At 39.9% G+C, this 22,557-nt stretch overlaps 1 protein-coding gene across 9 annotated transcripts in view; it reads right to left on the minus strand.

The window, feature by feature from the left end:
- EPHA5 (EPH receptor A5) overlaps positions 1–22,557 on the minus strand; it is a 329,023-nt gene that overhangs the window by 42,879 nt on the left and 263,587 nt on the right. For 6 of the 9 annotated variants that reach the window (XM_029073598.2, XM_029073602.2, XM_029073601.2 and 3 more), the window contains 3 exons: positions 11,519–11,584; positions 2,763–2,830; positions 128–253 (listed from right to left, as the gene is read on the minus strand). In XM_029073598.2, coding sequence (XP_028929431.1) covers positions 128–253; positions 2,763–2,830; positions 11,519–11,584 — 260 coding nt within the window. The remainder of the gene's footprint in view (positions 1–127; positions 254–2,762; positions 2,831–11,518; positions 11,585–22,557) is intronic. The other 3 variants (XM_029073599.2, XM_029073603.2, XM_029073606.2) reach the window with 1 other exon arrangement.

The raw sequence follows: 22,557 nt of genomic DNA on the forward strand, positions 1-22,557 counted from the left end.
TCTGATGTACTGTATCACTTCTAAAAAGAAAGTTCAAGTGCTCAAACACTGAATTGGACTCATCAATATTATCATCTGGGATTAGAGTGGAAGTGAAGCTATTTTGGTTTAATGGTTATCGTCGTACCTGCTCCGATAACTCTTTCGATGGTTATGCACGATGCTTCTATTTCCTTGGCAAATTCATGGACGGCTTGATTGGGGTCTTCATAGGTGTGCGGATCGATATAGGTTCTAACTCCCGGTAGTTTAACTGTAAAATTAAATGGAGAAGTGAGGTGCTAGGTGAACAGAATAACAAACTTCACTGCTGCCCAATCATCTCTTCAGCTCTATAACTGCCAACTCTTCAGTTCACTCATCAGAGGATGACACACCAAGCCATTCATTCAGTCGCATTTATTGAGGACCTACTGTGTGAAGAACACTGTACTAAGCATTTGGAAAGTACAATTCAGCACAAATAGAGACAATCCCTGCCCACAACGGACTCACAGTCTTGGTGATTTCAACTCAACTCTTCAGAGGCTCTGTGGGGTTTTAGGGCAAGAGTGCCAACGTGGAGAATCAGCCGAGGCTGCTTCAATATCAGAGTTCTCTTTGGGAGCCTGGGAAATGTGTTTTCTAATCCTCTGAGCCATCTACGCTCTTGCAGTAAAATAGGCATCATTGTTCTGGGCTGATTCTTGCTGGCATTGCGGGATTGACACTCTGCTGGGCTATCAGACCTAGTGATTATTATCAACAGCAGGACTGTTTTCATTTTAGGTTTGGGAGGGAAATAATGTGTGTGTGTGTGTGTATGTGTGTGTGTGTCTGAGACCATGCATACATGTGCACTTATAAAAGTAGGAAGGCCCAAATACAACTGAACTCTTTCAGTTTATTACTTGGAAAATTAAATGGCAGCAACAATTCTCCTTCTGTTTATAGGAATGGCTACAGGCTATTACATTTGGACATATCCAAAAGAACCATATCTTAAAAACTACAAGTTCTCTACCAGAACTCCGTCTCCTATGGAAACTCCAAATGGCATAAAATCCAGTTTTAGTCACGGGTATACTTTGTTCTGATCTAGCTGCTCACCTCATATTGAAATTCAAGGCATGTCCCTACTGAGGGGAAAAAAAAACATTAACATAGTTTAATGCTATTAAAGAAAGGACACATGACATTTCTTCACCTGCAGGGTGATTAGATTTTGGAATTTATTATCTCAGAAAGTTGTGAACTGAAAATATGACAAGGCTCAAGAGGAGCTTGGATAAATCAATGGGTGACAGCTCCCGAAAGTGCTATCACAGGAAAAGTTCTTCTCTTCTAGACTGTAGCTTGTTGTGGGCAGGGAATGGGTCTGTTTTATTGTTGTGTTGCACTCTCCCAATCACAGTGCCCTGCACATAGTAAGTGCTCAGTATACATGACTGAAGGAAAAGTTAGGCTTTAAAGAAGAACGTTTGCAATAGTAGATCTCTAAAAACTAGGGTGGATGAGTCAAAGAGGACAATCATCATTCCTTTTTCTCCAAACACCCTAAGGTTCTGTCAGAGACAGAATTCTGGGCTGATTGGCCCATGAAAATGCTGTTCTGTTCCGCTCTTATTTTGTCTTCTGCTGTGCTATAAGGCTTTACACTAGTACAAAATTGTGCTCACTTTGCTAGCTAATGAGTCTTCCTGCAACATAAATTAATTTATGTAGAGTGCAGGATTATCTCCTCAGAGAAAGACCAGCTCAGTAGACTAAACCAAGAAAGAAAAGACACCAAGCTCTGTGAAGGAAATAGGGATCATAAATGGATCTAAGATCCCTCACCAAGGACTTAATAATATTAATAATGTTGGTATTTATTGAGCGCTTACTATGTGCAGAGCACTATTCTAAGCACTGGGGTAGATACAGGGTAATCAGGTTGTCCCACGTGAGGTTCACAGTTAATCCCCATTTTACAGATGAGGTAACTGAGGCACAGATAAGTGAAGTGACTTGCCCACAGTCACACAGCTGACAAGTGCCAGAGTCGGGATTCGAACTCATGAACCCTGACTCCCAAGGCCAGGCTCTTTCCACTGAGCCATGTTGCTTCTCATATTTTGCTTCTTGTATTTTGCTTATTTAATAAATGGCAATGCTTGCTACTGTCATGCAGTGGAACCATTTTGAAAAGAATAAAACCCTACTGAGACCTCACGTCCTCCAGGAGGCCTTCGCAGACTGAGCCTTACCTTTCCCTTTGCTCCTTCTCCCCTCCTCATTCCCCCAATGCCCTCCTACTGCTCTATCCCCTTCCCCTCCCCACAGCACTTGTATATATTTTTACATATTTATTGCTCTATTTATTTTATTAATGATGTGCATTTATCTATGGTTCTATCTATTTCGATGGTAGTGACGTCTGTCTATTTGTTTTGTTTTGTTGTCTGTCTCCCCCTTCTACACTGTGAGCCCATTGCTGGGTAGGGATTGTCTCCATCTGTTGCCGAATTGTATTTTCTAAGCGCTTAGTACAGTGCTCTGCACACAGTAAGCACTCAATAAATACGACTGAATGAATGAATGAATGAATTAATGAATTAATGAATGAATCCAGTGGCACTCTAGACCAGGGAGGAATATACAAACCCTCATCCCGGGGAAAAAAAAAAACATTTAACGAAGAAACATACCTCATCTTTGAGTTAATCACAAACACAAATGAAACCAGAAATGTAAGATGAAGTCCAACTGAACTTTGGGAAAAGATTTCAAAATGTGCTTACTGTGCCCATTATGAAAATGCATCTTTTCTTCTTCAGGATCTTGTTTTGCTTTGCTGTAGCCACACCGCCTGGAATGGAAGAAACAGTCAACCACCCGCTTGAAACTACTGAGTTTTGAACCACACCAGGGCCCCCTAAAAATAGATTAAACACTGTGGTATTTCAAGATATGCCCATTCACTCTTTGTACTGCACAACTGCTAAGGCTACATTCTTCTTTTTCAATGATTTATATATCCCAGATACCATTTGGTTGAAACACCTGGGTATTTCATGTAGATAGAATCTGTTTATAGCTAGAAATACCAAGCTCATTGTCAAAGCGTAGTTTTAGAGTAAGGAAGATAGAGTGTAAGCTTCTTCTGTGAGTCTTCCTTTCTTTGGTGTTTTTCTTAGTGCTTTTACAATGAATTGTAATAATATTAGTAGTGTTAGCATTTTTTAACCAACAACTACCTGCAAGCACTGTACTAAATGCTAGGAAGAAATATGTACACTGCACTGCATCTGGCTCATAGTCTGAGAAATGAAGCAACTGAAATGTCAGCAACATTTTTCCACTTTGACTGTAGAATGAGCCACAGGCTTCTGAATTTTTACCTGTCCAAAGTAACCAGAATTCCTCTTTTAAAATAAGGGAATGTAATATGTGCTTCACGTGTGCCAAGATCTGGGATACGTGCAAAGTAATCAGATCGGTCACAGTGATGCTCTAATAGGGAGGGAGAACAGGTATGTACATTTCAGAGTTGAAGAAACGGATACTGAGAAATTAAGTACTTGTCCAAGGTCACACATTAGGGAAATGGTGGACCCAAGCTAGAACCCAGGCTCCCTCCCTCTCAGTCCTATGCTTTTACCACTAGACAACACTGCCTTTCTAGCGTAACATATACTTTCACTTCTACTGCCTCCATGGACACTGGATGTCCTACTTCAGTTCATTCAGTGGTGCTCAACAGATAACCACCCTCCCCGCCCCACAACACTTGTGTATATATGTACATATTATAATTCTATTTATAGTAATGCTGTTTTACTTGCTCTGATGTGTATATCTCTAATTTTATTTATTTTTACTGATGCTGTTGATGCCTGTTTACCTGTTTTGATGTCTGTCTCCTCCCTTCTAGACTGTGACCCTGTTGTGGCCTGGGATTGTCTCTCCTTGTTGCTGAATTGTACTTTTCAAGTGCTTAATACAGTGCTCTGCACACAGTAAGTGCTCAATAAATAGGATTGAGTGAACGACTATCATGACTACTGCTGCTCTTACTAGTTATCTGGCTCATTTGCTAGCTTTATTCCATGTTCCATACATTGAACCACCAAAGGGAAAACAAATACAGTATTCTTACTGTACAGATTTAGACCAACAGACTTCATAGACTGGCTTATTTTGATACTCAAGGAAAATTGCATAGTTTAAAGGCAGATTGCACCTGGTGACTTATTTGTGTTTTACCTATTAAAAGAACTTCACTATGAAGTGATAAGAAGGTGTAAAAACAATTTACCAAATGGAATTTTAAGCTACTGAAAGAATGGTAAAGTATTAATAATGTCAAACATTATTACCAGCTCTGGGGTAGGTACAAGTTAATTAGATGGATACAGTCTCTGTACCACATAGGGCTCCTGGTATAAGTCAAATGGAGGTTAATTTAATCCCCTTTCTACAGATGAGGTAACTGAGGCACAGAGAAGACAGTAATTTGCCCAAGGTCACACAGCAGACAAGTGGCAGAGCCAGAATAAGGGGTTTCTTGCGGGCAAGGATCATGTCTACCAACTCTATTGTACAGCACTCCGCTAAGCTCTCTGTACAGTGCTCTGCAAAAAGTGACCACTCCATAAATGCCACTAATTGGTTGATGGATGTTGTCTGGCAGAAAATCTATCATATTTATTGAGCACTTTTGGTGTGCAGAGAAATGGACTAAGTGCTTGGGAGAGTACAATGAAGCAGAACTGGTAGTCACATTACCTGCCCACGATGAGCTTATTATGCTGTCTCAATATGGCTACAGATCTGATGCCAGCTCAGTGTTTAATTGACTCTTTCGGGTGAAACAAGAATTTACCGCTCTCTTAGTTGGACCAGTAATAGCACTAGATTGAAAGCCCGGTGAGGGTAGGGATTGTGTCAAATTTTATTGCACTTATACTCTCCCATGCAGTTCATACCATGCTTTGTATGCAGTAAGTATGCAAATAAATTGAGTGTCCACTAATTGCAATAAATTGGAAAGCACAAAAATAAGCAAATAGTGCATGACATGACCACTAGGAGTGTAAACCCTAACTAGGGAGAATGACACAAAGATCTTTAGAACCACAGAAACATATATACCTACTTGTTCATTCCAAGTGCTTAGTACAGTGCTCTGCACATAGTAAGCGCTCAATAAATACTATTGAATAAAGGCTGATATGAACCGTAGCAGTTATCTCCATCCTAAAATTAACCTTCCCCACGGATAAACAATACAAAAGGAAAAGAAAATACTTTATAAATGTTCTGGAGCCATTTGCTTCATGTGGATATGGCCCGGATCTTCCCATTTAAAAGTAACCTATTTATGATTCTAATAAATTGCTCTCTCTGTAGAGAGAACTTAATTATAGACTGACAAATTCTGCATGTATAAAAAAGAAGTTACATCTCTCTTTTACTTGCATCATGCATGGGTATTAATCCAAAAATTATCTTGTGTGTGTTAGTTTTAATAGATTAAAACATGGAAAATGCTCCAGAAGTTTATCTCCTATAACAAAGACTCTTGCTTTTCCAGAAAAACAAAACACACATACATACACACACACAAAAAGAAAAAAAAAAAGAAAGAGAAAAAGCAGTCCTCTCCTCCTGCGTTCATCTTTACTGGTGAATGAGTCTCGTGAAGATTTAAATTGTATGCAAATTCTTGATATGAAAGTAGAAATGAAACTTTAAATCTCATATGAAAAAAATCATTCAAGAATAGCTATGTGCAGAGTGGTTAACATTTTATTATCTAGGGTGAGATTCAGAAGGGCAATAGAAACGAATTATTTTTGACTATGGATATCTCTGGAGCTCCATAACATATACAGCAGTATGTCACATTAACATATAAAATTAAGTTCTGAAACCCCCCAAAGCACCATTAAAACAAGCCTCAACAAGATACACCAAGCAAAACTGCAGCTGGCAGAACCTGGCACTCAAATAATGGTTCGGCATCACTAACAAAGCATTGCAAAAAACCTGTTCGTTCAATATTATTGTCTGTAACTTCTCCAGATGCATAATCTTAACCAATCAGACAAATAGGCAATAAATATGCCACTCTGAGTATAAATTATGTCTCATACCTTCTGGAACTGATTTTTTTTCTGAATGGAAAAGAAATATTTCTCTATTTTGCTTCATATTACAGTTTTAATGATCTTTGAAATATTGAATTTAAATATCTATAGCAATTTTAGTTTGAGGATAAATCATTCATCCTACTTTTTTACACAAACCTTTTCGTATAAAATTATCTACATGCTCACTTTTTTAAAAGAAAGGAGAACTTAGGAAATTACATCTCGCTGAGGGATGATAGCTTGTTCGTTAACAAGTAACATTTATTAAAAATTTCCCAGTAGAGATAAGTAATGATTTTCTGGACAATTCAGAGAATATCAATCAGAATTTGCTTCTTTCCTCATGCACATTAGCTTATTTAGTTTCATCAACAGTCTCCCTTATTTCCCAAGACTATCCAAATGCTGCTACTTTCATTTTCCGTGGCCATAAAAGACTAAATTATAAATCAGTGCAGACAACAAGTTATCTGGTAACCTTGTATATTGCATCCAAAGTTTTCCAGGTGGGAAGCTAGCTCCTGGGATTAAATTTGGATACGTGCTAGGTGGATTAAAATTTTCAAGTCTGGGGGCAATCTCTACTCAGAAATAGACATTTTCTATTGAGAGAGAGATACGTAAGTATATATATCTGTATATATTGATTTTCAAATATATTAATAATTTGCTAGTTCCCAAAAAAGTTAGTAGACTTTCAGAAAAGCCAGTTTTCAATTATGAACAATTTCCTCCATTCAATATGTACTGAACTATACACAGAATGCATTGTGCGTAAAAGTTTGTAAAAGCATTTTTGATAGGTTTCAAAAATATGATGTTGTGGACCTCCTCCTCTTCTTCTCCCCCTTATCTTCCTTCTCCTCCTCCTCCTCCTATCCCTTCTCCTGCTATTACGACTAATATTACCACTACTAATTCAACTATTACTCCTAATGAATTGAACAAAGAAAAAGTAATATTTATCTTTGAACAGTAACCTTAATTCCCACTTGGCCTCACCAGCTGAATCTGAAACAAACAGTACCCTCATTTTGTACTGACGATGAAATTTGTTGTTCTTTTCAAATTCCTTAAAAAGATTATGAAAACCCCAGATTACGAAGTAGGAGCCCACACCTTCTTTGTTGTACTGTTCAACTTTTACTGCCCCATTAAAGAATATTCTTAGTGCTTTGTTATTTTAAGGAGAAAAAAAAATCTAAAATAGACTAATTGCTGGGAAGGGGTACAGTTGATATATTTTTCTCCTTTTACAGAAGAAATAAGACATTTTTTGCAATTTTAGACTTCGGAAAACCACATTTGTGTGCTTCTGTACTCCCTTGTTTTGACAGAGTAATGATAGTGGACATTGTATAATAGCACGTTTAAATACTTCTATTGCTGAAATCCTGAAAAAGATTAGTTGTAGGCTTCTTGGAAATGGTCTGACTATAAGGTCTTCAGAATTCTCACCCACCACATGAAGGTGGTTTGAAATAAAATGTTAGCAATCTTAGCCTCAGAAAATCAAGGAGCAGGAATCTTCAAGTAAGTGGTACTGTTAGAAACATTAGAAAACTAAAGCATGCAACAATCACTGACTAAACAGACTTCATCTCCTTTTTGCACTTCATGCCTTTGTATTCTTTCATTTTCTTTTTTCTTTTCTTTTGTTCAAAGTGGTTTTAGCGATAAACTGGGGTGCACAATTTTGAAGTTGTCTTTCTGGGCCTTCTATCAATTAGGTACACCTTGAAATTAAATGTCTACATCCATAAAATACAGGCATGCCCTATCCATCTCTCCCTGATCCACAGGCGTGCCCAGACCACTGGAGCAAAGGGTCAGTTAGATGTAATAGTGAGACTCTGTGGGATTGTGGGTAAGAAATTGATCTTACACAAAAAATTCCACTGGTTATTATGGAAAAGGGCAAAATTGGTTTGGGGGTGGGCGGGGGGTGGCGGGAGGCGGGTGGTGGCATTATTAAAGCTACACTCTTATAAATCTGTCTTTCTGAAATTCATTGAAGTGCAGTTCCTTGAGGAGAGGCATAATTTCTATGAACACCACTGTTCTTTCCCAAGTGTTCAGAACATTGCTCTGAATACCACAGGTATCCAATAAATAAATTTGATCGATTCATTTATTGTTCAGTAATTACTCCTGCTACCTTTATATTTCAAAGCCTTTTAAGGGATGCCCAGTTATTTGCAGTGCAGGGGCTTTTTTTCTTAACCTAGTACTGCTGATTTGGTGGCCAGTAACGCTTCATTTTTACACAGAATAATATATGCTCATCAGTGATGTTAGTTTAAATTTTGAGCTGCTTCAAAGGACAGCCCTTGAAAATCTAGCCCTATCTTATGCTAGAATAAAACCTGGTTATTATCGACTTTCTTTTAGTAGGGAAACAATGAAAAAAAATGAGCTATCAGGCAAAAAGTGGAATGTCTGATCATCCTGAGAATACACTGGCCCCTTCCTATACCATATTCTCCTATAACACAGAATTCAGTGTAATATGGGTCTATCGTGCCTACTGATATTTCAATAATGTTGGTATTGAATTAGTGCTTTCTCTGAGGTGAGCATTCTGCTGACTCCCTAACCCTAATTTCCTACTACAATCCAGCCAACACACTTCACTCCTCTCATGCCAACCTATTCTGTGTAACTTGATCTTATCCATCTCTCTGCCGACACCTCATCCAACATCTTGCCATGAGCTTGGGATGCCCTCTCCTTTCATATTCAACTGTAGATGACTCTCCAAATCTTCAAAGCCATAGTGAAGAAAGACCTCCTCCAAGAGGCTTTCTCTGACTAAGCCCTCATTACCTCTTCTCCCATTTCCTTCTGTCACACTTGTACTTGGATTTCCACACCTCTCTAAGGCCCAAAGCTCTCATGTACATAGCCATAATTTATTATTTAAATTAATTTCTGTCTCCCCTTCTAAACAATAAGCTCCCCGTGGGGAGGGAACATGTCTACCAATTCTGTTATTTTGTACTCTGCTAAGTACTTAATACAGTACTCTGCACACAGTAAGCGCTCAATAAATATGATTGATTGCTAGTAACAGGATACATAATTAGACTAGACACATTATCTGTCTCACATGGGCTCACAGTCTAAGAAGTTGGGAGAGCAGGGATCATGTCACCAACTGAGTTGGCTCCTGCTCCCACTATTTGAAAAGAAAAACTGGCTGCCTGTCCACTCAATTAGCTGGCAAACCCCTGGAGCAAAGTATCTTGCTTTCTGATACACTCACAAGCACTCAGAAGAGTTCTCTATATTTAGGAAGGACTTAATGAATACAACTGCTGAATGAAACTGAGGCTCAGAGATGTTAAGTGACTTGCCCAAGATCATATAGCAGCTGGGACCTCAACCACGTCTCTTGTCTCCCAAATCTACACTCTTTCAACTAGGGGAAAATTAATCCCTCTATTAAAATTTTCTGACTCTCGGTCAATGTTCAGAAACAGCCATGCCATCTTTTTCCTCTAGTATCTCATGCCTTTGAATCTCCCCAAGTCCAAAAATACATCTTGCCCTTGCATGTTCCATTTGCATTTCCATTTTCTGGCCTTGTAGTAAAGCACAGTGAAAGAAGCTGAGATTGACTGGGGTGAAATGAGGGAGAGTTTTTGAAAAATAAGTTTTCATTGACGATATTCCTGCATGTGCATCAGTGAGCGCATGTAGATGCCAAGGCAGCTGTAAGTCCTGGAATGTTTTAACCCTAGATTGTGTTAAAGCAGGATCCATACCTTGCGGAGAGAAAGAGACAGAGCTTCTCCTCCTTCCAAACCAGACTTCTGAATTCTGTGCCGTCCAGTATAAAACTGGACAAATTGTCATCCTATCCTTCCCTCCTTTTAGTTCCATTTTCATTCCCTATCCCCTTGCCATTTTGGGGAGACACTGTAATGTAGACTTAGTAGAAGAAACCCAGCCAGAAAAATTTGAAATACAGCTTTGAGCAATGTTCAATGAGTGCCACTGTATTCTGGAACTGAGGCCCACCCAGTTGGGATCTGTAGGCCATCAACCAGTCACTTCTGGACTTTTCATTTCACACTACAAGTCTGGGACACTGCACCGTTGCTCAGTGAACGCTGAAATAAATTTAACCCCTCGCTTTATCATTTCAGCTCTGGCTCTGCGAGAATCTTAAAATCCTCCTTTATGTTTAGCAGGGAGGATGTGACTAATACATTCACCATTTGGGACTTTTTTTGACCAAAAATATAAACACGCGTTCATATGCCCATATTCCGCTGTCTTGATTAATTGCATCAAGAACAAACTTTGAGGAGCAAGATAAATATCATGCAAGAGCCTCTTCAAACATGTAATAAACCTTAGAGCTCGGAGCTTGGAGACTTTACATAGCTTCCTACCAAGTCAACAATCTAAATCCAGACTCTGGAATTGGGAAATTGCAGATCTTGAGACCTCCATGAAGGAGAGACAGACTAACCCATTCCAACACTGCTCCAAACAGGATATGTGGCTTTACCTTTCATGACTGCTATTTCTGAACCAGTTTAATCATACCACGAGGTTCAACTGATGCCTTCTAAGTGACACCTCTTTCATTTTTAAATACCCCATGGGACAAAACACCTAATGATTATGCATATATGGGTGAGTCTGTTGTGGTTTCATGCCAATTAATTATAATAATAATAATTATCATTGTTATTATTATATATAAGTGCTCGCTATGTGTCAAGCATGGTACTAAATGTTAGGGTAGATATAAGATAATCAGGGCCCACATGGAAATCACAGTCTAAGTATAAGGAAAGGCAGATATTGAATCCCCATTTTGCAGATGAGGGAACTGAGGCACAGGAAAGTTAAGTGACTTGACCAAGGCCACACATTAAGTACATGGTAGAGCTGGGTTTAGGACGTAGGTCCTCTGACTTCCAGGTCCATGCTCTATCCACTAGACTTGTCCTTGGGAGATGAAACCAGTCACGCTTTACTTTTTCAACAGTGACACACTATTTCCCATTGTGACAGGGAAACAGCACCGGGAAAATGTAACACCAATACGCTACCAGATACCAACTCCCTTCCTCCAGCCACTGGAAAGGTAGGCCTTCGGAGACAGTTTCGATGGAGCGGTACTACCTACATGCAGCACGCCACTTGCCCTCAGGGTCACATGCTATATTCTCGATCCAGGTTTTCTGGAACAATCCCCCAGGATTCGCCACTGGCCCCTACGTCCCCCGTCCATCTAAGGAAGCGCTACTGGATTTTGACAAGGACTGAGTAAGCTGGCGCACTTCTTTGGGGGACGGGCACGGAGAGAAGAACGAGGCACACGGCACAGAGAAACATTAACGAGGGACAGAATACAGGAGCAAGAACGGGACGGGAACACTGACCATATTAGGCTTGGATGGGCAACGGCACAGAGGGAAGAGGCCCTGCCACAGCCACATTCGCAGCAACTGAAAAGCAAACACAAAAGCCCAAGATAAAGTAGAGCTCCTACTACCTCAAGATTACACAAGCAAATAGTGAAACGCCTCAGCTGCCTGCTCTTCTCGCTCCCAGGATTACCATCAGGCCGAATTCATGCGGAATCGAGGCGAGTGCAACTTCCCTCGTTAGATTCTATGTTCTATGAGGGCAGGGGTGACGTCAACTGATTTTATTTGTACTCTCCCAAGTGCTCAGGAAAGTGCTCTGCACACAACAGGTGCTCAGTATACACTAATAACTGGTGGATTAAGTGTGCTCCGCCTAGATTGTGAGAGAAGGAGAGTACAACATTGATTGTGAGAGTGATCATTAAATGTATTTTTCTTTTTCCACTAGGAGGCACTCATCCATAGCAAATATATTAGGGGAATTTAGTTTAGAAACAGCGTGTAAGTGATATTTAAGGGACATTGGCCAAGCATATGTATTTGGAGGAACATGCCGTGTAAAGATTTTTCAAAAAGAATTCTGAGTTTGGAAAATAATATTGTTACTAGGTGGTCAACGATTTAAGGGCAGTAATCATGTCTACTAATTTCCATTGTGATCTCCCAGTTGTGTGCTCAGCAAGCAATAAATGCTGTTAATTGACTGATAATGAGACTAATGTAAGAGGTGTCAGTCTAGGATGATATATGGCGGAGGTACTTATGTCTCTGTCAAGGGGAGATTTAGTTTTGTTATGTACATTATGTATAAATGCAACTTTTAAACTGCATTTCTTTCCTAAAAATGTATTTTAGACTTTACAATGTTCTATATTATTTATCAATAGCATATGGTGACATATACATATATCACATAGGTTTAAGTGTAGGTTTATGTGGGCATGATCACGAACATACAAACTTCTAAACATTCTGATCTTTTCATAGATATATCGTGAAATATGACATTATTTACTTCAATTAAATATCGTTATCATCAAGCACCCACATGCACAGTGAATATATTTAATAGTAAGCTAAAAATATCAAAGACATTTATCGGCAAGATTGAGTTACTCTTCCATGCATCCTTTGTCCATGTATGTCTTCCCCAAATGTCAATTTCATGAGCTACAAAGAGTGGGAACCGATCTTACTAACATTTCTGTTAAGATTTTAAACGAGGAATTCGGCTCAGGAAATTCTAACATTTTACTCATTCTACATCATCAAAACATTTACTTCATTTTCATGCTCAAAAAGGGATGGAATTAGAGAGAAAGGAAAGAGTCATTGGTAAAATTAGTTTTCTAAATAGTCTGGAAATGAATGGGATAAAGATCAAGGGATGGCAGAGATGCTATTTCAATGGAAATTGTTCCCTGGAAGAATTACACAAATATTTTTGGAAGGGCTTCCCTACAGATGGAGACTCTTGTCCAAGAGTGATGGATGAGCTTTGGCCCTGAGACTTCAGGAATGAAAATCTAGACAAGGGAGTGATTTCAGTGCTGGTGCTTTATGTGAAGTCACTTGCCATCTCTCATTCCTCCCAGTTGTAACCCCATTGAGGCATTAACTGCTATGATTGAGTATAAAGTCTGAGAGAGGGTGTGTGGCCCAGGGCTGCAGTAGTGGAGACGTATCCCAAATGATTTCCATCCCATTTCCATTCCAGTGCCTTCAGGAATGAGGGCACTGGACTTGTGAACAATCAACTTATTTTGGAAAATGCAAAATGATCTATGAATTAGGTCTTCTAAAGATATTGCAAATCTGATTCTTACAGCATATTGAGAAACACTCATATTTGACTAAACATATTATAATAATAACAGTAATGGTAACCACCACATTGAAGGTATTTCTCTCATATTTTGAAGTTCAGATACATGGAGTTGTTGGGGTAAAGGTGTTGAAAGACTCAACCACAGTGGACAATGTCATGTCACTTTTACCCCATGTAATCCAAAAGCTCTGAACTTACCCTTCAAAATATGGGAGGCCAGCTCAATAAGTGGATTTTCAAAAGCAGTTCATTGATTTAAAGAATGCATGAAATGTACTTTTTCTAAAAGGTTTTGAAACCTTTTTCTGTTTGATTTTGGGATAGTCAGTGATGCTCTCATTTTATGAATACATGGAATTACTCACACTCAAATGGTCTGGGTACCACCTCACTGGGTTAAAGATCAAGACTGGTTCTAACTCCTGATTTCTTTCTTTCCCCTGGAGTCAACAGTATCAACTGACTCTAAACATATTTATCAAATTCCAGAAAAATACACCAACTGCCTGAGGTTTTTTTATGTTTCTTGTGTTAGGTAGTAAGTAAAACACACTTTTCATGATAAAACCAAACCAGTTTTTGTTTAAGAAATCTCAATCTCCCTAACCACTGACTACAAAAAGCGATTTGAATCCATAAAGCATTGAAAAAAGGGGGTGGTTATGGATGAAGCAAATGATGTTTCTTCTCCAAAGTGTTCAATACAGTGTCCTACATAGAGTAAGCACTCAATAAACACCATTGGTGATGATGATGATCCAGTTTTACTGCCCTTATTCATACCTGTGTACTTGTCATTATTTTTTCCTAAAGTTTTCATTCATGGAGATAATTGATATATTATTCCTAGAGAGCTTTATTTCATAGTAGTAAAAGAACAGGAACTATTACCAAAGTGTTCATTCTATAGGGTTATATGTTTCAAATCTTTAGATACAAGTGGAATTTTTCTCTTTTCTTCAACTGTAGTGAGAATTTCATTTAATTTATGGAACTGATTGAGACTGGAGGTATTCCCTCACAGATATGGTGATCTAAACTTTGTCCAAGCTAAAGCCTCATGTCTTAGAAATAAAAACCATCTTTACCTTTTCTCACAGACCTTTCTCTAACACAAAGGGATCAATTTACAATAAATCTTGTAACCTGCTTGTTTGATGTCACTAAGGAGTAGTGCAATATGCCAGTGTAATCCCATGATGGTACAGAGTCAGCCTGCTTAAAATTGAATAGATAAAATGTTTGAGGATTACCAACACTCTAGTTAAGGACAAGAGCATGGGCCCAGAGTCATGAGACCTGGGTTTTTATTTTACCTGCTGTATGACCTTGGGCAATTTCATTCAACAGTATTTATTGAGCACTTACTATGTGCAGAGCACTGTACTAAGCACTTGGAATGTACAAATGGGTAACAGATAGAGACAGTTCTTGCCCTTTGATGGGCTTACAGTCTAATTGGGAGAGACAGACAGACAAGAACAATGGCAATGAATAGAATCAAGGGGAAGAACAACTCATTAAAACAATAGCAAATAAATAGAATCAGGGTGATGTACATCTCATTAACAAAATAAATAGGGTAATGAAGATATATACAGTTGAGCAGACGAGTACAGTGCGGGGATGGGACGGGAGAGGGGGAGGAGCAGAGGGAAAGGGGGGAGAAGAGGGTTGAGCAGCGGAGAGGTGAAGGGGTGGGTAGAGGGAGCAGAGGGAAAAGGGGAGCTCAGTGTGGGAAGGCCTCTTGGAGGCGGTGAGCTTTAAGTAGGGTTTTGAAGAGGGGAAGAGAATTATTTTGGCGGAGGTGAGGAGGGAGAGCATTTCAGGACCGCGGAAGGACGTGACCCGGGGTCGGCGGCGGGATAGGCGAGAACGGGGGATGGTGAGAGGGTGGGTGGCAGAGGAGCGGAAGGTGCGGGGTGGGCAGTAGAAAGAGAGAAGGGAGGAGAGGTAGGAAGGGGCAAGGTGATGGAGAGTCTTGAAACAACTTCTCTGTGTTTCAGTTTTCTCACCTGTAAAATGGGGATTAAATAACTATTCTTCCTTAACCTTAACTGTAAGCCCCATGTGGGACAGGGGCCTGACTGATCTGTTTCTACTGTGTCTATCCCAGTGCTGACTACAATGTAAGGCACAGACTGAGCACTTAAAAATTACACTATTATTATGGCTATTATTATATTATTATTGTTAGTACTATTATTAATATTATTATCATTAGCACAGTGTGTCCATACTTTAGCCCACTTCTAGTTCTTCAGGTTTTCCGTAGTGGCACTAGACAAACAAAATCCTTTCTGTTCAGCTGGCAAGAAGCTGATGAAGATCACACTTACAGGAAAAATCTTAGTTTTTATTAGACCAAGGAGTTCCTGGATATCTTTTAAAAGCCCAACATGTGATAGTAAAAGTTGCTTAGAACCTCGAAAGACTTTAATCAAATGAATTTTACCTGACCAGTATGCCTATGAAGAGTGTCTAGGGCATGAAGGCACAAGGTTTTCCTGCTATTGAGCCAATATGATTATCCCTCCAGAAATACAACCCTCAAATGAATCATATATATCATAAGAGCTGTATTTTATACTACAGCCTATGTGTTGGGATGATTCAGTATCTAAACCAAGAACAAAATCTGGTGTTCTTTTCAAAAATATTTCTTAACGGGTTTTTAGCCTACCTTAATAATAATCATCATCAACAACAATAAAAAGGACAATCAAATCCACCCTCTTATTGGTTAGTTTTGAAACCAAAGAAGCAAAATCCTTTGTGCTCAGAATGAACAAGTGTTACATATCAAATTAGGAACTACAACTCATGTCTCAGTCTTATCTAAGGGAAATAATGTCTTATTGCTATAATTCCAGGTCAACCTTGTATTTCCACCAATTCCACCAAAAAGATGATACTTCACACTGTAATAATAATTCTTGCACAAATCATTTTGTAATCTCACTCAACCTCTCAACTCAACTCAACTCCAGTCCATACTTCAGTCTACTCCCTGAACCATTTTTCTACCAAATCATTCAATCCATGTTTCCCTACTCCACGTTAACTGCTTATTATGTGTCAAGCACTATTGTAAATGCTGAATTAGATTCAGGTTAATCAGGAAGGAATAGTCCCTGTCTCTGTACCATATGGGTGGTCTTAATCCCCATTTTACAGATGAAGTAACTGAGGTACTGAGAAGTTAAGTGACTCACTCAAGATCACATAGCAGACTCGTGGCAGAGCTCGGATTAGGACCCACATCCTATGACTCCCAGGCCAGTGATCTTTCCACTAAGCCATGTTGCTTTCTGTCCTTCAAGTTATCATCTCACCGCTGATGTCCCACCCAGGGCCTGTCTCCATCCTAGAACAGCCTTCTTCTTCATATCCGACAGATGATCCCTCTCCCCACCTTGAAAACTTTATTAAAAGCACATCCCCTCCAAGGGGAGATCCCTTCTAGACTCTTAGCTCACCGTGGACAGGGAGCATGTCTACCAACTCTCTTATACTGAATTCTCCCAAATGCTTAGTATAGCATACACGGTAAGCGCTCCATGCGTAGGATTGATTCATTGATTGAAGAGACCTTCCCTGACTAAGCCTCTATTTTTTCTTCTCCCACTCCCTTCGGCATCACCCTTGCAGTTGGATTTGCATCCTTTATGCACCGCTCCCTGAGCCCCACAGCACTTATGTACATTTCTGTAAGCTACTTTATTTATATTAATGTCTCTCTCCCCCTCTAGACTGTAAGTTCATTGTGGGCAAGGAATTTATCTACCAACTCTGTTACACTGTATTCTCCCAAGTGCCAAGAACAATGCTCTATACCTAGTAAGCACTCAATAAATGACTGATTGATAAATGCTTCAGAATGAAATAGATAAATAAATCTTAGAATACAGGTGTGAATACCAGAAAAATGCATATCCTTTAATAGGCGATCAGTAAATACCATTGGAATTGCTGCTGTTGTTTAGAGCTCAGGTGAGAAAGGATTGTATTTCAGAGTAATTTTACAACTTTGAAAGACAATAAGGATGCCTTTCTTCTAACAAAACCTTACCAAGGTCCAACTTTGTTTTTTGCTTTGCAAATACATTATATATACACGAGAAAGGGGCATTTTCTGTTCAATTGTGTGTGTTTGTGTGTGTGTGTGTGTGTGTGTATGTGTATGTATGCATGCACACATACACATACACACCCACACACATATAACTGAACAGGAAATGCCTCTCTTTCCACTCCCTTAATCAAATATTTAAGGAGAGTGATTCAAATAGCATAGAAATGGAAAGAAAAGGTAACTTGGTGTTTGGATTAGTGAGCCAATATTTCAGTTTGTTCTTTTCTGCATTGTGGTATAATGATGATTCACTATCTCTTTTTTAATCACATTAATGGGAAAGGGAGCAGACAGAGATCATAAGAAAGCATTAAGCTTTCATTCTTGATTTTCACAGTGATAAACAAGCAGAATGATTTTCCTCATCATAAACTGTCACAACGTCCTTTTTTTATGAGGAACTAGGTTAAAAGCTCTGGATTACTGGCAGGTGGATGTCTTTTTCTCATTCTCACCAAAAACAATCCTCTCCAAGTGACCTTGACTTGATTCGAAATTGTTTCAAAGTACTAACCTATGCCAGGAATGATGTGAGGCACCTAAACCTGCTCAGTGGATTTGGTATGACAAAATTTTGTCTTATTCCTTTAGGAAAATAAATCAGTGATGTGGATTTTTGTCAATCCTTCCCTACAACCTTGACTTCTTACTGATTTACCTTTCCCTTCATGACAGAGAACAGGTCATTTCACGAACAGACGCCAAGTCAAAACAGCAGAGGGTGCTCTTGCCAACCTTGGATTAAAGAAGTAAATAGTTGATTTTTATATAGGGGCAGGAAATGGAAACTGTATCAAAGAGGGAAGGCCTCTAGAAGAGAATAATGGTTTGCTGAAGGAATGGCCAGAATGTGTTACAAAATAGAAGCTAGAAGGAAGGGAGGAAGAAATCTGGCAAAAATGATGCCTTAAATGACACTTCTGTTTTCATGACTCATGACATGAGAATCCTTAAAGCCTTATGAAAACACTGTATATACACTACAAACTGGCCTAGTGGAAAAAGCCCATGCCTGGGGGTCATAGAACCAGTGTAGCCTAGTGGATAGAGCAGGGGTCTTGGAGTCAGAAAGACATGGGTTCACAATCTTGGCTCCACCACTTGTCAGCTTGTGACCTTGGACAACTGTCATGCACTGGAGAGGAACTTTCTTGAGGGAATTCACATATAATATGATTTCTTCTACTCCAGGTTATCAGATATGTGAAAACTGTGATTTTTTTCTTCCCCTACAAAATGCACATGTCAGTGACTCAAACACTGCCACCAACCCTAATTAGTGAAAATCAAAAGGTGTCCCTCAGCAATGGTTTGGGATGATGTCAGAGGTCTGAGTTATCTGAGGTGAGGTTTAAAAAAAAGTATTTTCTTATTATGTTTGCTATGCATGAAAGTAGAAACACTTTATCTTTAAGAAGCGGGGTAGGTTGGACACAGTCCCACAAGGGGCTCCCAGTCTAAGTACGAGGGAGTAGGATTTAATCCCCATTTGCAGATGAGGGAATCAAAGCACAGAAAAGTGAAGTGACTGGTCTAAAGTCATACAGCAGATATGTGGCAGAGCCAGGATTAGAATTCAGATCCTCTGACTCACAGACCCTTGGTCTTTCCACTAGGCCATGCTGCTTTTCCGTCTTCTGTCTATCTCAAATTTGGTACTTTTGATGGTGAGATCCTAACCATTAGTGAAAAGACATTGGGACAGTCTAATCCAAAATGTGCACAAGTGCATAGGACAGAGGATGGCCATATATCAATTTTTTCAGTGGTTAGTCTGGCTTTCAGTGGGATTCTCCACTGCCTGGTTCATTAATTAATTAATTAATTAATTCATTCATTCATTCATTCAATTACATTTATTGGGCACTTACTGAGTGCAGAGCACTGTATTAAGCACTTGGAAAGTACAATTCAGTAACAAAGAGAGACAATCCCTCCCACAATGGGTTTACAGTCAAAAAAGGGAGGAGACATATCAAAACAAGTAAACAGGCATCAGTAGCATCAATACAAATAAAATTATAGATAAATACACATCAAAACAAGTAAACAGGCATTAATGTAAATAGAACTATAGATATGTACATATATACACAAATGTTATGGGGTGGGGTGGTAGACCAAAAGGAGTGAGTCGGGGTGATAAGGAGGGGAGGGGAAGCTGAGGAAAAGGGGGGCTAAGTCTGGGAAGGCCTCTTGGAGGAAGTGAGACTTCAGTAGGGCTTTGAAGAGGGGAAGAGAGTTGGTTTGGAGGGTTTGAGGAGAGAGGGCATTCCAGGCCAGAGGTAGGACGTGGACCAGGGTTCGAAGGCGGGACAGGCGAGAATGAGGCAGTGAGGGACTTAGCGGCACCAGAGGAGTGGAGGTAGCAGGTTGGGATGTAGAAGGAGAGAAGGGAGGTGAGGTAGGAGAGGGCAAGGTGATAGACAGCTTCGAAGCCAATAGTGAGGAGTTTTTGCTTGATATAGAGGTTGATAGGCAACCACTGGAGATTTTTGAGGAGTGGGGTAATACACCCAGAGCGTCTCCTAGGCTCTAAATCCTCTCAGATTTGACCCTTTCTCTCTGCTTCCTCCCACTTTGATAATTTTTTCCTAGAGTTTGCTGGAAGTTGATGTTTGGAAAGACAGATGTAAGCTCCACTAATTCCTTCCTGCTGAGTTTCCTAGAGACATCTAGCTCTCCAAGCAAGCCACTCATCTATTTCCTGTTACATGGAATTCTTCTTCTGATATTGTATGACCAAATTCCAATCCCCACAAATCTCTGGTGGTTAATAAATGATAATATGCTGTTCAATTGTCTCCAATTCAAAAGCTGAAAAAAAAATCTTGTAATCTTGACCCCATGTAAGAATGAACAATCCCTGATATTCAGTCAATACACACACCTGGCTTTACTGAATTTTTGTAACTCACTCTCATTTCTAATTTATAAACAACAAAGCTTTACTTTTAATGAGCTCCTTATTTATCCTTCAGAGCTACTGGATGGGTGATTTCTGATACAGGCTTGTCTATCTTTTCCTATTTTAAATTTAAATGATTTTTGGAAGCTATGCATTTAAAATATATATTTGGCTCAGCAACTCTGAGTGATACCTTTTACGACTGGTATATTCTGGAATATGCATCCAGGTCTAATTTTGAGTTCTGCAAGTTAGCACAGCTATCTGCGAAGAACACAGTAAAAAATTAGACCAGGTCAGATGATCATAGGGATGATCATTTCGGCGCCTGTGGGAATTATATTACAAAATAGAGCTATGCCACAGAATACTAATTCCATAGTTCTGCCGGCTAGAGTGTCTCAATAACAACCCATTCCTCATCTCTATAGCATTAATGCCATTAGACCTGGGATCATAACAATAATAATAATGGTATTTGAGAAGCAGCGTGACTCAGTGGAAAGAGCATGGGCTTGGGAGTCAGAGGTCAGGTATTCGAATCCTGGCTCTGCCACTTGTCAGTTGTGTGACTGTGGGCAAGTCACTTAACCTCTTTGTGCCTAAGTTACCTCATCTGGAAAATGGGGATTAAGACTCTGAACCTCATGTGGGACAACCTGATTACCCCGTATCTACTCAAACGATTAGAACAGTGCTCAGCACATAGTAAGTGCTTAACAAATACCAACATTATTATTATTATTATTAAGCATTTGTTATTGTTCTAAGTGCTGGGAAGATACAAGCTAACTCAGCTTGGACACCCTGTTCCACATGGGGCTCACAGTCATAATCCCCATTTTACGTATGAGGTGACGGTGGCATAGAGAAGTTGGGTGACTTACCCAAGGTCACACAGAAGACAAGTGGCAGAGCCATGATTAGAATCCAGGTCCTTCTGACTCCCGGACCGGTGGTCTATGCACTACAGCCTTGATGCTTCCCTAGCAGCACCTAACACAGCTGTCTATCCTTCCAATGACGTCCTGGTCAACCCCACCCCCATGTCACCTGCTCACTAAATTGGGAAGCACGCTGGGTCTCATCACCGTACCATGTCTTACCCACTCAGAAATCCCATTTTCTGACTAGAACCCCATAGCCTGTCCCCTAGCCCTCATCACCTCATAAACCGTGATAGTCCCTCACGCCGGGAGCTCACCATCACCAGAAGCTTCAGCTACCTCTGCTCTGAGCATTGGAAAGCTGGGTTGCCTAGTGAAAAGAGGCCTGGTGAGTCAGAGGATCCAGGTTCTAATCCTGGTTCCACCACTTGTCTGCTGTGTGACTTTGGGCAAGTCACTTTTCTGGCCCTCAGTTGCCTCATCTGTAGAATGGGGATTATGACTGTGTGCCCCAAGTGGGTCAGCCTGATTCCCTTGTATCTACCCCAGAACTTAGAAGAGTGGTTGGCACATAGTGAGTGCTTAACCAATGCCATCATTGTTATTATTATTCTATAAGGAAGGGGAAGGGAATCAGTCAACTAATAGCATTTATTGAACATTTACTAGGTGCATAGCACTCGAGTCAGTCAATCAGTCCTATTCATAGAGCGCTGACCATGTGTACAGAGCAGTTTACGAAGTGTTTGGGAGAGTACAGTATAACAACAAACACACATATTCCCTAACCACCACGAGCTTCTGGAAGACTCCAGAAGTTCTCAAGGAGTTGACAATCTAGCAGAGAGGCAGGGACTAAAGGAACGAACAGATAGGAAGAAGATGGAAAGGGGAGCATGTATAAAGATTGCTGTGGGAATGTGTCTCTTTAGTGTAGTATTCTCCCTAGTGCTTAGTAGAGGGCTCTGCACAAAGTAAGCGCTCAATAAATACGATTGAATGAATGAATGAAAGTATGTTTAGAATAGGCTCAGAACTCCTGAAGACAAAGTTACAGCACTATGTACCTGGGGAAGATTTTCCATTAATTGGGGAAGGCCTATTATGCAATATCTTAGTAGCGTGGTTAGCCAATCTCCGTGTTTACCTGACACACGTGCCATCTGGATGAGAGTAGTGTTGAAGTAGTTTCTATTCTACTGCTCTTTCAACTATTTCCTAAATGCACTCCTTTAGGACATGACATTATGGGTTATGGCTGTAGTGTCAGTTCCAGGCCAGAGATTCTCCTCC

The sequence above is a fragment of the Ornithorhynchus anatinus genome, chromosome 10, assembly GCF_004115215.2.
Source record: "Ornithorhynchus anatinus isolate Pmale09 chromosome 10, mOrnAna1.pri.v4, whole genome shotgun sequence".
In the NCBI taxonomy this organism is placed as follows: Eukaryota; Metazoa; Chordata; class Mammalia; order Monotremata; family Ornithorhynchidae; genus Ornithorhynchus; species Ornithorhynchus anatinus.